Source organism: Acartia tonsa, chromosome 12 (assembly GCF_053477335.1).
Source record: "Acartia tonsa isolate MP-2025a chromosome 12, ASM5347733v1, whole genome shotgun sequence".
NCBI lineage: Eukaryota > Metazoa > Arthropoda > Copepoda > Calanoida > Acartiidae > Acartia > Acartia tonsa.
The window spans coordinates 31,403,252-31,417,458 of NC_137271.1; the positions used below are offsets into that span (position 1 = coordinate 31,403,252).

At 43.9% G+C, this 14,207-nt stretch overlaps 1 protein-coding gene across 2 annotated transcripts in view; it reads right to left on the reverse strand.

Moving 5' to 3' along the window:
* Positions 1–14,207, reverse strand: part of LOC145333996 (uncharacterized) — a 60,714-nt gene that overhangs the window by 4,596 nt on the left and 41,911 nt on the right. For both annotated transcript variants that reach the window (XM_080179269.1, XM_080179271.1), the window contains 9 exons: positions 13,491–13,611; positions 5,832–5,943; positions 5,150–5,258; positions 4,412–4,561; positions 4,113–4,164; positions 3,541–3,626; positions 2,832–2,921; positions 2,173–2,281; positions 1,652–1,725 (listed from right to left, as the gene is read on the reverse strand). In XM_080179269.1, coding sequence (XP_080035395.1) covers positions 1,652–1,725; positions 2,173–2,281; positions 2,832–2,921; positions 3,541–3,626; positions 4,113–4,164; positions 4,412–4,561; positions 5,150–5,258; positions 5,832–5,943; positions 13,491–13,611 — 903 coding nt within the window. The remainder of the gene's footprint in view (positions 1–1,651; positions 1,726–2,172; positions 2,282–2,831; positions 2,922–3,540; positions 3,627–4,112; positions 4,165–4,411; positions 4,562–5,149; positions 5,259–5,831; positions 5,944–13,490; positions 13,612–14,207) is intronic.

Consider the following 14,207-nt stretch of genomic DNA (forward strand, 5'->3'; position numbering starts at 1 on the left):
GTTAGTTTTAAGGGTTTTTAATGAAAATTGCCATAAAAAAAAACATGTCTTTTTGTAAGGGTATGTACACGAAAAAAATGATAAACTTATCCTGAAATTAAAATGACATCATATATAGTTATTCATTTAGACAGACATACAGTGCAGTGTTGAGAAAAAGGCTTTGATAAATATCAACACTGTTTCTTTTTTTATATAAAATAACTTTTTGATTAAATATTTGTTGTTTACACATGTTTTTATAGAAATAACAAGGATGACAACATCCATAAGTAGCGAAGCACAAAAAAATTGTAGATAGGAACAGGGTATTTATTAAAATCAAGAATATATTTATTGGTTAAAATAAACACAAAACCTTGTTTTATTTTGTTTGATGACGATGATCAAAGTAAATTACATAAAAGATGCTCATAATAATGAGAAAAATTATTTTGATACTGATATTCCAAAAAAGTTTGAAAATTGGATAAAAAAAAACAAAGATATGGGGAAATATGTAAAACATATAAAAATAGCCAAAACCCTGGCCGCCATGGTTGGTTTCTTAAAATGAAAGAAAATTTAATTTTTATATCCTTATATTAAAAAATTAGGAAAATCGGACCATATACACTGAAAATATGGAGAAAGATTTGAAAGATGTAAAAATAGCCTAAAACCTGCCAAAGGCAGTCTGGTCGTCATGGTTGTTTTCTTTAAAAGACGGGAAATTTCATTTTGATATCAATAACTGAAAACATTTTGAAAATCGGACTATAAACACTGAAGATATGGAGAAAAATGTGAAAAATATAAAAATAGCCTAAAACCTGCTAAATAGGCAGTCTGGCCGTCATGGTTAGTTTCTTTAAAAGACGGGAAATTCAATTTTGATTCTATAATTGAAAAAATTTTGAAAATCGGACCATAAACACTGAAGATATGGAGAAAAAATAGAAAAATATAAAAATAGCCTAAAACCTGCTAAAAGGCAGTCTGGCCTTCATGGCTGTTTTCTTTAAACGACAGGAAATTTAATTTTGATATCTATAGCTGAAAAAAATTTGAAATTCGGACCATAAATACTGAAGATATGGAGAAAAATGTGAAAAATATAAAAATAGCCTAAAACCTGCTAAAAAGCGGTCCAACCGCCAATGACGTTTTATAGTCAATTGTGCTCCTTAATAATGGGAATGTTGTCAAAAAATTTCAGCATCCTATCTTTTATAGGAGCTGAGTAAATCTCATTTCCCCCATAGCGTTACGGACTGACGGACTGACGGACTGACGGACTGACGGACTGACGGACTGACGGACGGACGGACGGACGGACGGACGGACGGACGGACGGACATAGTGAATTATAGAGTAGCTTCGCTACTAAAAACAAAATATACAATGATACAATGATAAATATCTTGATCTTTTTTTTGGAAACTCGGATAGTTTTGCTTTTTGTAGGGTAGGGGGCAAAAAGGGGCATTTTTGTTGACCAGGGGGGGGGGGCAAAATGGGGCATTTTCAACATTTAGGGGGGGGAAGGGGGGCGGTGGCTAGGGGGGGGGCAGGGGGGCGTTTTGGTCGCTAGGGGGAGGGGCGATTGCCCCAAATGCCCCCTTCGGTTCGCACGCCACTGGATAGATATGTAGATAGATAGATAGATTACCTTTGAGAATTAAAAGAATAAGTTTCTGGTCCCCTACTCTTTCTGGAGAAAGCACTTGTAGCCCGTTCATCCTCCTAAAATAATTAATTTATTATATTTTGGGGGGTAAACTTTCACTTCCACACATGTATGAAATCTTAAATTATTACAACAGCACAAATTGCTTTTCTGGGGCACTTGAAACAGGACGGGTGGAAGGGTCGACCTAGCAATTTCACGTTTATATTTAAACGAGAAAGGTGAAAGGTAGGTGACTGAGGGGATTTATTTCAGTGTTATGGGCATGAACTTATTAGATAGAGAGAGACTTCATTTTCATTTTCTAGAATAGGGGCACTATGGTCCCTAACCATCATATTTTCTGCCCCCTAAAGTTTTAGGTTATTTAAGCCCCCACATGGTAACTTACATCATTTTCATAGAACAATTCTATGATAGGGGCACCGTAGCTTAGCCTCTAATAATCGTATCACCAAGCCCTTACTCAAAGTTATAGGATATAGTCCAACAGGGTTATTTACCTCATTTTCATGAAACAATTCTAGAATAGGGGCACTATGGTCCCTAACCATGGTGCCCCCAAGTCCTCTCTTCTCTGGATCAGTGAATATGGACTGGGCTGACATACGCCTACAAATAAACACTGATGACATATAGAAAATAAACAAGGATGACAACGTCCATGAAAGAGAAGCTCTGCAACGGTAGTACAAACGAACATTAACACTTGTAGAGTGTCAGAACTGAAAAAGGCGAATAAAAAAAACAATTTTATGAAATACTAAGGTATGCTTTTTAAATAGGCCAGGTCATTCCCTGTACTTTAACTACGGGTAGAGTCCCCTTCGTTGTCCTAGGAATCAGTATTTCAAAAATCAAAACAATCGGATGATTTTATCACATACAAATTTGTTGTTAAAAAAGTTGAAAATCAATATGTTTAAAATGGACATACGGGCATTCGTGTAACGATTATAGAGTTGCTGCGCTTTCTAAATCGTACCTAATTACTAAAGGAATCACCATGCAAAATTTGAAATCGATAGGACAATTCTAACATGCCTAAATTAACGAAAAAATCTATCCGTTACGGACGGACATGCGGACGGACGGACCGACCCTTATTATAGAAAAGCTTCGCTTTTAAAAATATGATTTTCACTAGAATAACTTAGCATACCTTGAAGTATTATGGCTTGCTTGTGTTGAGTAGGGGCTGTTTTGATTCTCTGTAATTGTCTCCAAAAATTTCTTGTTGATTATGAAATCCCTGAAAATATAAAAGGGTATAAAACAGGCTGCACTAACTAACTGTTAGTGTTTATGTATCCATGAAGTTCTCAGAAACTGTACCGATTTTAATTGATTTTTGAAAGAGGGTAAGTCCACTCCTTTAAAAAAAAGTTTTTATTCATTTATTTAGAGAAAATTTGGTGCTTGCCTTTTAAGTTCCTTTCGAACACTGATTCCCTTCTTTTAAAAACATATTATATAGGAATAGGAGACCTTATTATTTTTCCTTTGCCTAACCAAACCCCTTTAGGATCCTTTACCAACAATGCCATAAACCTGCGGGGCTATCCAGTAAAAAAAACGAAAAACAAGGTTCGTTTGTTTGTGTCTGTGTGATGTCATACAATTAAGAGAGAGAGAGAGAGAGAGAGAGGGGACAATGGGCTGTTTATTACACTAGTCTCCAAGGTTTTATAATAACATTTCTTACTCATTGGCTTACAACTTTTTGGGACTTTAGTGAATTAAGATGAATGTTAAAAAACGATTCAACCACTAATATAACGCTACAGAATGGGTAATTTTGTGTATCATCATTGGGAATGTACATCAATTTAATGGCCATAGTCTTATCCCTTTAGATCCCCGAAAATTACCTGTCGTCATCATTCAGATCATCCTCATCATTTTCCTCAGGAGGATCATTCTCAAAACTTTCGTTGGCAACTCCTCCATTCAAATCCTACATATTACAATTGCAATAATAGATTTGCTGCTCTTCTTTGAATTATTAAAAGAGTTCTCAACACCTTTTTAACAATTAAATAAAAAACCAAATGAAAAGTTATTTATAGCATAGTATTACAGACACTTTTATATTATCATAATCCGATACAATATTTTTTATTAAGGCTCAAAACCGGTTCATATCCCACGGAAATTAATCTGATTGATAGCCATACTGCAAATTCTAAGAATAACAAGGATGACAACATCCTTTAGTAGAAAAACACAAAAAAATCATGAATGGGAATGCGGACAAGGAGATTTAAAGAGTATTTGTTAAAGTCAACAAAAAATTATTGGTGAAAAAAAACACGAAACCTTTCTCATGAATTTTTTAGATTTTTTTATATATTAATCTTTTAAAGCATGACTAACAGACCGTGATGTCTTGTTATTGTAAGTTAAAATTTTGGAGCATTTTTTTCAGGAAATAAAAATGTACCTGAGATTTTTGAGTTTTCAGTTTCTCCCTTTTGGAGTTTCTACTTGATTTTCTATAAAATTAAATCATTAACAAAATATTATAATAAAGAAAGGTTTAAGTCTGGCTAAATTGTTTTGCCCTAAATCTAAAAATTTACATTAAAAAATTATTTTAGAGAAATTCTTTATTCATGAACTTTTTGGAGAATTAGAATCTTCCCAGGGTTTCAAGAGAAGCAACAATGTAAAGAAGAACCATATCGGTTCAGCGGTTCGCGAGATCCTTTCATACACAAACACACACATTTTATCATTCACCTGCTTTTAACCTCTTTTTCTTTCTCCTTGTCATAAGCGCTGATTTTTCTTGTAATTTTATCATAGAGAGATAGCTGGGACTTGTGGTGGTTCTTCTTATTCAAGTACTGGCCAATATACGTTGACGAACTCGATATGGACTTGTTAGACCTAAACATAATGTTTGATTACAAAAATCATGTATAAGTATGAATGTATAACTCAAACAATTACCTGGCCCAAATGGATAAGACCCTTCAAGCAAATTGCTTGATGTCCCTTTAGAGAAACTTGGCTGTATTTATATTCCCGACTCTATTATCTGATTTCAAAGTCCAATTACAAAATCGGGATAGGGTCATCCACCCTCTATTCATTTGCTTAAATTTTTACACTTTAGGATTAACAATAGTGTTTGATAGTTGATTAAATACTTTTAGCAAATCCTAGAAGCTCAGCTACTCTATAGTTAGGGTATCTTTGTGAGAACATTATTTTAGTTGGACTGATAATTATACAAGTAACAACAAATTCTAGAGACAAGTTTGTCTATAGGTTGGCTCAAAAATTTGACAAACACAAAAGTGTGTAAAAAATCTGCATGTGACGTCAAAAAAATGAGGGATTATACATCTCTTTTCAGGGGTTTTCTTTCCCACTTTCTAAGTTGATTTATGAGCTTTCTGTACAAAGTAGTAGTGTCCAAACCTTTCCAACAAAAAAATGTGTATTTACTCAAATGTTATATAACCTCTTTACCTTATAGAATCTAGTCTTCCCATTTTCTTCTTTAGCCAAGAAAGTTTATGTCCAATGATGGGGGTGCCAACTGATTCATAATCACCATAGTCCCCATATTCACCATAAACTAGAAATATTTATATCTTTACAAGTAAAACAAGGATGACAACATATATATGTAGCAAAGCACAAAAAATAATGGTTGAATAAAATTACAAGAACAGGTATTTAGTGGTTATAAAAACAAAGGGTATAATATATGATAAAAAAATATAAAAATCACGAAACCTTTTTTAAAAATATAAATGTCATATATAAATTATGACAGATAAATCGATAGACCAATCAAGTTGTATTCTTGATGCCTAGGTTTATAAATTCGCAGTCAATCTAGATAATCCCATGTCCCTCCCCCATAGACTGACGGACAAAGTAAACTATAGAGAAGTTTTACTTCTAAAAATCAAAAAAAAGAGGAGGAGACTTTTTTGGAGGTAAAAAAGGCCAAAATTGCTGATATTTGAGGTTTCTGATGTTAGTGTTATATACCACCCCCACAGAAAATAGCCTGAAACTACCTAGCTATATTCCCTTGAGAAAGGATCCAAGATCTCAAGCATCAGACAGACGGACATATATCATTCTACTTTGTATTATAGAAATGTAAACCTAATAATTGAGTAGCTAAAAAAAAGTATACCTGGTTCATCATTATTGGCCCTGGTCTGGCTGTTCCTGGAGGGAGCTGCTGAGTTGGAGTTACCATAGTTAGCATTACCATACCTACCCATACCATACACATACCCATACTCCTAGAAACAAGAATTATTAGAGTTGGAGTTACAATAGTTAACATTATCATACCTACTCATACCATACACATACCCATACTCCTAGAAACAAGAATTATTAGAGTTGGAGTTACCATAGTTACCATTACCATACCTACCCAGTACCCATACCATACACATCCATATTCCTAGAAACAAGTATTAAACCAATTTTTAATGAAATCTATGCAAAAACTACACATTAATAATTGAATAATCGGTTTTTTCACTAAAAGTGCTTAGCAAGCACATACCCTTCCCCCTCCCCTATATTTTAAAAATAAATTGAAAGTAAAAGTGCATTTTTCTCCCAATTTACTCATGCATGAGTACGTTGCCAGGCAGAACTATCCAGTGCCAAACCTAACTTAACCAAACATTACCCAAATAAAAAAAAATTCCTCCCTCTCCCCTTTGAGGGAAAACGCCAAATAATGATTTTAAAATGATACACAATAAGATTAAAATATTCCAACAATTATAATCTAATAAAATTTCATTTCAACGAAGAAATATGAAGAAATAAAACTTATTTTAGTGACGTACTGTGGTATCCGCCGAGGATAAATGGCAGACACCGGAGTTCAATTAGATTACGGCAGTGTGACAGACGTGGACACCTTACTATAGAGAAGCTACGCTTCTCTAGCATTCACTAAATAATAGTCAACATCTATTTCAGTTGTCACTTTATTGAAGGTTTAAAGGATACTAAAGCTATATACAACAAACAATAAATACATGGATAGGAATAAATAATCATAACATGAAAGCATTATAACACATATACAATAGTCAGTTTGGGCAATAATGATCCCCCATCCCTGGAAAGGGTGGGGGAGAATTAAGAATACAGTTAACCATAATAAACATGACAGATTCAATCATTAATTTTAAGCATAGGGAGGGGGTCGTCAGACCCCTTCCCCAGGACTCGGGGGAGGGCCATTGACCCTCCACCGAACCCCAGTTCAGGGGTGCCATAGGCATGGCTCACGGTTGCCGAATACCACAACTCTCCCCTCGGAAGGCTGGGAGAGGGTTTCCCTACCAGACTTCCGACAGTGGTTGAGGCCTTCGGTCCGCTCCTTAGGGCTAAGATATATACAAACGATAATGATTCAATGGAATCCTAGTGGTGAGTGTTTTCTCAGGGTTGATGGGCTCCCAACGTGGGATAGAAGGCAGAGGCTGGCTTTGGTTGGACACGTTGTTCGGCGCCGGCAGGTGTCAGGTTGGCAGGTGGCACCGTTGTTGCTGGAACGGTCAGCAGTGGGGCCTGCTGGTTGTTGTTGGCAGCGGCTGGGGCGCTGGCTGCCAGGTTGATCGTCTGGGCAGCGGCCTGTCCTCCTGAGGGGCCGCGGGGTCTGCCAGAGGGCGGTCCTGGCCTACCTGGGCGGTCATGCCCGCTATCAGCTGATTGCATAGACACCATCTCCTCGGCTGCTTCCCTGCCGATGGGAATGGCATCCCAGTCTACTGAAAAGTCCCGGGACTTGGCATGGGTGAGCCTGGCTCTAGCCAGAGCTTTCCTATACAAAGTTGGATGGTACAGGAACACTTGTGACATCGCATTCAGGGCTGCTCGGACGCCTCCTTGTGCTGCTGCCAGAGAAATGATGGTTAGGTCCCCCAGCAGTTTGAGGATCAACAACAGCAAGCACAGTATGGCTGCGCCGTCTCCCCACTCGTGGATAGCTTGTCTAAATCCAGCCCAGACATCCAGGGCGGCCTCTCCTTCCTCCGCCAGTCGGTCAATGTTGTAGGACACTATCCCATGGTCTCCTGTGGCCGAACAGCTGCCTTGCTGAACGCAGGAGCCATAGGATAGGCCGGTCAGCATGGCGCTCTTGTATGCTGGGAACGCCAGCAGTTGTTGCCAGTCGTTCAACTCAGCCTGCGAATACAAGCCCCCTGAACTGAAGTCATCTAAGGGCTCTGTCAACAATTGCTTAGGCGTATCCAGCGGGGGTGGCCTCTTCTTAGGAGCGGGGGTTAACTCTATCCAGCCTTCCTCCGCGTGCACAGTCAGGGGGTATGTGGAGGAGCAGGGAATCTTGGTGGCATGTTCACTATATATTCGTGTCACAGCGTCTACAAATCCTGTGGGTTCTACTGGCACTTTGTCCCAACACTCCTTGTGTTCGCGGACAACGTATTTATGGCGTTGGCAGGTCAGCTGCAGCAGGATGTCTCCCCTCAGTACCGAGAACGTGCTCCCCTGGACACGCACCGGGTGGGCCGGGTCTAGTTGCTGGAGCTTCCAGCAGTTGGCTGCTACTTCTTCTGCTGCTGTGCTTTTCATGCGCGTTTCCAGGGTAAACCCAATATAACCTGCATGTATTTGGGCTTGTAGGGGGACGTCAACATCCCTGGCCGACACTCTGGGCAGCGCAGCCGCGGCTGGGTCAGCTGCCACGAACAACGCTGGATGGTTGGTGGCATGGGCCTCGAAGTCGCAGTTCACAATCGAGGTGGGGTTGGTCATGTTGATGAAAAACTGGGCCTGATGGTCAACCAGGTATGCATCCATCACTAGGCTGGGCTGGAGGCTGCGGATCAGCCTCAAGGGGCAATCTCTCCCCAGGTGGTCCCACACGTAGGTTGCTTCCCCAGTGATGCAGGACAGCTCAGAATGGGGACACTCCTGGGTCAGGTGGTCAGATTGGGACTCCACCCGTCCATCCTCTACCACGTAGGTCTCTTCTTTGACCAGCAGCCGTCGCTCCTGGAGCACTAATTCATTGCGGTACAGCTGGCCCTCGAAGTGGACGTCCTCCCCTTCACAACCCACCCCCTCGGGGCTGTTGACGAGGGCGCCCACCATGTCGATGGTGAAGAACAGGGGATGGTTCAGCTGGAACGTCAGTGGCTGGGTCTTGCCTGGCAGTGTGTAGACTCGGTTTCTGGCCAGGTCTCGGCACGCTTCTGGGTCTATCTTGGTTGGCCTCATGAGGGTGGGGACCGAGGTCACCTTGAGGTGACCCCATACCCCACACCTGAATGTCCACTGGGACACGGTTAGCTGGCAACTGTACCCGGTTGTTTCCCTCACCTTGACTTGCTGCAGGACGTGCACTTCATGGCCCAGGGGCACCTCCTGGTGTAGGGGCTCCGTGTTACACATCTTTTCTTTATTGTAGGATGTGACGTGGGTGGGGTTGGCACAGTCCCATCCCACCAGGACGTAGCTGGTTGTAGGCCACACGGCTGCCAGCAGGAGGCCCCACAGGACCATCCACCAATGGGAGAGGCTTCCAGGCAACCATCTACCTCGCACACGCGGCTGGGGATCTTCAGCTCTGGTCACGGCTGCTTCTTGTGGCTGGACACGGCTGGGCTGCTCCTGGCTAGATACAAGTTTCCATTGAGCGTTATCTTTGTGCGGCCGGGGCACCCCGATACCCTCCCCAATGACAGACTGGCAAGCGACTGGCACTTGCCTGGGTGACGGCTCCCCTAGCCCCAAGTGCTCCCTTCCCTTGTCCAAGGCATGCCCAGTGGCATGGGGCTGAAGTGCATGTGGCACAGGCTCGCCCTTACTCACTTCCCTCCCCTGCCCTAGGAACTCAGGTGCATGTGGCACAGGCAAGTCCTTATTTTCCCAAATTTCAATCTCCCCAGCCTCTGGTGCAGGGGGCACAGGCAAGGCTGGGGTTTTACAATAGCTTGGATACAACACATTTAACAAATTCAACTTATCCTGGTGTTGGGCAGCTGGGTTCCTTCGGCTGGCAGGGGGCTCTGGATGGCATGTAGCTGGGCTCTCCCTGCAGGCTGGTGGCGCTGGCTGACTGGGGGTGACGGGTGTCACCCTTTCCTCTGGGACTGCTGGCTCGTTCCAGGACTCAGGTCTCTCGGTGGCGGCGACGGTTGTCGCCCCAGACATCAGGTTGGAGGCTGGCTCGTTCCAGGATCCAGGTATCTCGGTGGCGGCGACGGTTGTCGCCCCAGGCACCAGGTGGGAGGCGCTGGATAGCACCCCCCCGTCATCCCAGGTGGCGACGCCGGGTGGCGTCCCATACATCGATGCTGAGGCGCTGGCTAGCGCCTCCTGCCTCTCTCGTTCAGCGGCCGCCAGGGCCTCCCCGTACACCATCTCAGGGACGCTGGGTAGCGCCCCTCCACTCTTGCTGGGTAGGCTCAGTCGGGCAGGTTCCATCATGTTGAGGCTAAAAGGCTGGGGCCTCAGAATCTCTGGCTCGGCGATGTTGTTGGGTTGTATCAGCTCTGGCCCCAGGTGGTTGAGGCTGAAGCCTAGGCCAACCCGGTTGGGTTCAGCCGCGCCGCCCAGTACGTTGATCCTAGCTGGGACAGTCCCAAACTGCGGCATCCCATCGGCTCGGTCCGCAGCTTTGGGGGCGGCTGCTTGCTGCGGTGGTGCTGGGGGCGCGCTCCCTTCCATGTGGGCCACTCTGCTGGGCTTCCCTGGAGGGGCGCCCTTATCGGCGGTGCGCCTGCGGCTGGCTACCTTGGCCCAGTCAGCTCTACAATCGGCCGCCGTGTGACCGTCATAGTGGCAACGCTCGCACTTGGCAGAACGGTCACGGCGTGGCTGGGTGCGTCTCTCCTCTAGGCTAACTTCCACAGGCGTCGGGCAGTCTCGAGCTCGGTGGCCTCTCCCCTGGCAGCGGAAGCAGCGACCTGGAACCTTGTCATCTGGAGCGACCTTCCCCATCTGGTGGAGACTCGGAGCCAAGGCGCCAATCTCCATTGGCTCCGAATCATCATACTGGGGCAACTGGATGCTGGCGGATCCAGTCAGCCCGTCGGTAGAGTCCACTAGGCACACACCTTCTTTCAGTTGCTTTGTGATCATGGTGACGGTAAACATGGCCTTACGAGTGTACTCAGGTACACTCGTAATTTCATGTCCCATCATGATGCGTTTTACATTGGCGTTACGAATTCCACGATTTAATTCGTCCACCAACAACTCAAGATCCTCATGGCTGTAGGCGTCCCGATACAGGGCACATTTAGTGGATATGTACGCCTGTATTGGTTCTGTCGAGTGTTGCTTGTAATCCCTAAACGCTTGTTTAAGCGTTTGGGATTCAAAAGCAGGACGAAATAGCATTTCACACTCGGCCTTGAACTGCTCGTAGGTCAAGGCTTGGCCTGCCTCGCCAAACAGATGGGACGCCATTTCCGCCGCTTGCCCTACCAGTGACAGTAGGAGGGCGTTGCGGCGGTTGAGGGAATCATGAGGTGGCACGCGGTAAGCCGCCCATGACATCTCGAGTCTGCGGATATGTGACGACCAGGATTGCTTGGGCGGCCCTCTATACTCCGGCAGATTGCTCAGCATCAGTTTGCGGTACTCGGCTGGGGCCGGCTGAGGGTCATCCTGGAGCCATCCTGGGGCTTGATCACCTCCTGGGGCTTGCGGCTGTTCCATCGGGTCAACGGTTCAACGGCGGGGCACAAAGTTATACAGTACTAAAAATGAATGGTTTGTCACTTGAGGCTTTCTAGCCTAACAGCCAACACTGTTTGTATCACTAGGTTGGTAGTTTAGTTGCAAAGGTATAACTTAGCTGTACTTATCACTAGTTAGGTGCTGAGGTTGTAGGGTAGGCTGGTAGGGGTAGATAGATGTTGAGGGTCTGAACTGCTGTCAGGAACTGATTGGGTTTTCCTTTATCACACTAGAGCTAGAAGGAGAGAAGCTTGTAATTCTTTATTTGCTAAAAATACCCCTGTTAAATGCTATGGAGTAGCTCCGCTCCGGTGTGTGTGGGTGTGTGTGTGTGTGTGCGTGAAATCTCCTGTCCTTGCAACGCGCGTACGCACCGTCAAATCCGCACACACGGGGAAAACGCGCACTTATCCCTCAACTCGCTCTCTCATTGGTCCGCTTTGTCCGTTGAATTTATGATATTTTCCGCACTCTGTTGCGCTACCCGTGAATGGCGCTCTGTGTTCCCGGTCGCTAGCCCCACACTACAGGCGGACTTAGTCTAGTGTGGGTAGGAAGGGGGAAGCGCGTGAGGGGACGGGGGTAACTCCGTCCGTTCCCCCTGTGAGGGAGGGGGGTAACTGTGTGCTGGTGTAATAGTGCCTTTTCTTCTTAATCCTAGGCTTATCTATTATATCACCCTGATTGTATTTGCCTTCAAGGGAGAGGGGCTCCTCCCTTTCCTCTGGAATAAGGGGTGTATTGTTGTTGTGCTGTAGGCTTGAGGTGATTTGATTGTATATCAGGGTCTTTATTATATTACATCTAGCTTCTATTTTTGTCCTTATCACAATTGCATAACAGATTTGTTTACTAACCCTGTTCTATTTTTAGCTGTTATCACAATACACAATAAATCCAAGCCTGTTCTATTTTTAGATTTATCACAACACAACAATTTGTTTGCCAAGCTTTGCTCATAAACCTATTGTTTAGCCATCACACCAGGGTGGTAATCCCTGCAATGTGACATAATATCTGTTTTTCTAGATGGGTGGCTGCGTTGTAGCCTCTCAGGATACTTGGAGTTGACGTAGTTTTTCTCTGTTCTGGTGCACTACACTCGTATGTTGGCTCGCAGCTTGCAGCTATGTGGCGTGTTTCAGCCTATCGGCGGCAGGGAATGTCCCGTCCTGCTAGCGCCGCTGATCCAAATCCGGCTGATGGCGGCAGGGAATGTCCCGTCCTGCTAGCGCCACTGGTTCGGATCCTGCTATTTCTTGCAGTAAAGTTGGCCTATTTTCAGCCGTTTACACTTATTTGGCTTGTTTCAGCCGGTCCGCAGGCCTGTTTCAGCCCTTTGAGCGCTCAATTCTCCGTTAGATATCGGCGCTGCTCGCGGTTCTTCGTCAAATTTCGCTGTCTCGCTTCCACAACTGCCGGATGCAGAGTTAAACTTTGCTGTCCAGGGTGGGTAATTCAGGTTGCTTGCGTCAGTTTTGCCAGTTTCACTGCTGGGAGTACCTTAGCCTCAGATGCGCGTCTGCTCTACACTTGTGGTTCGCCGTAATCTCACACAGCTGTCACCATAAGTTGTGGTATCCGCCGAGGATAAATGGCAGACACCGGAGTTCAATTAGATTACGGCAGTGTGACAGACGTGGACACCTTACTATAGAGAAGCTACGCTTCTCTAGCATTCACTAAATAATAGTCAACATCTATTTCAGTTGTCACTTTATTGAAGGTTTAAAGGATACTAAAGCTATATACAACAAACAATAAATACATGGATAGGAATAAATAATCATAACATGAAAGCATTATAACACATATACAATAGTCAGTTTGGGCAATAATGATCCCCCATCCCTGGAAAGGGTGGGGGAGAATTAAGAATACAGTTAACCATAATAAACATGACAGATTCAATCATTAATTTTAAGCATAGGGAGGGGGTCGTCAGACCCCTTCCCCAGGACTCGGGGGAGGGCCATTGACCCTCCACCGAACCCCAGTTCAGGGGTGCCATAGGCATGGCTCACGGTTGCCGAATACCACAGTACTATTAGACAAACCTTCAAATTTACCATAAATGTAGCGAAGCTTTAAAAAATATTTATTATACCTTATCGCAGTCTTTAATGGACAATGTTCTTTCCGCGGAGCCCTGAAACTCTTCTTTCTTGAACTTTTCCGCGGCAATGGTGTAGGGAATTTCTTTGGGGATACATTCATCCCAATAACGATCCTGGTACAACCAACATTTATTTCATATCTATAATACAAAGTAGCTTGATGTCTGTCCGTCTGTCCGTCCGTCCGTCTGAAGCTTCAGATCTCAGTAACCACTGAACTGATCGGATTCTACTCTTCAGGGAACATACCTACTGGTCCTGTGGTGGTTTTAGGCTATTTTCTTGGGGGGTGGGACACTAGTCCTATTATATAAAATAGTAAGCTTTTTTGTCTGTTGCGAAGGATCTCGCTAACTGCTGAACCGCTATTGTCCTCCTTTACATTGAAGCTTCTTTTAAGTTCCTGGATGGTCTTAGACTATTTTAATTTTATAAAATAAAGAGCCCCTTTATGCTAGGGGCGCAGCCGCTACTCTTCTAAATTTGTCTTGGTCTCTGGGGAGGAGTTAGGGATAACGCTCCCCCCAAATAAACAACGACACACATACATTTTATTTTTTTACTTGAAGAAAATTCTTTTTTTTTTGTAGAGGCCATAACTCTAATTCCAACCCTCTTAAAAAAGTCATAGACCTGCCATTTTGGCCAATAATAAATTTCAATTAAAAATGTAGAACATAGGTAGCCGTTTAAGAGATCCTATCGGA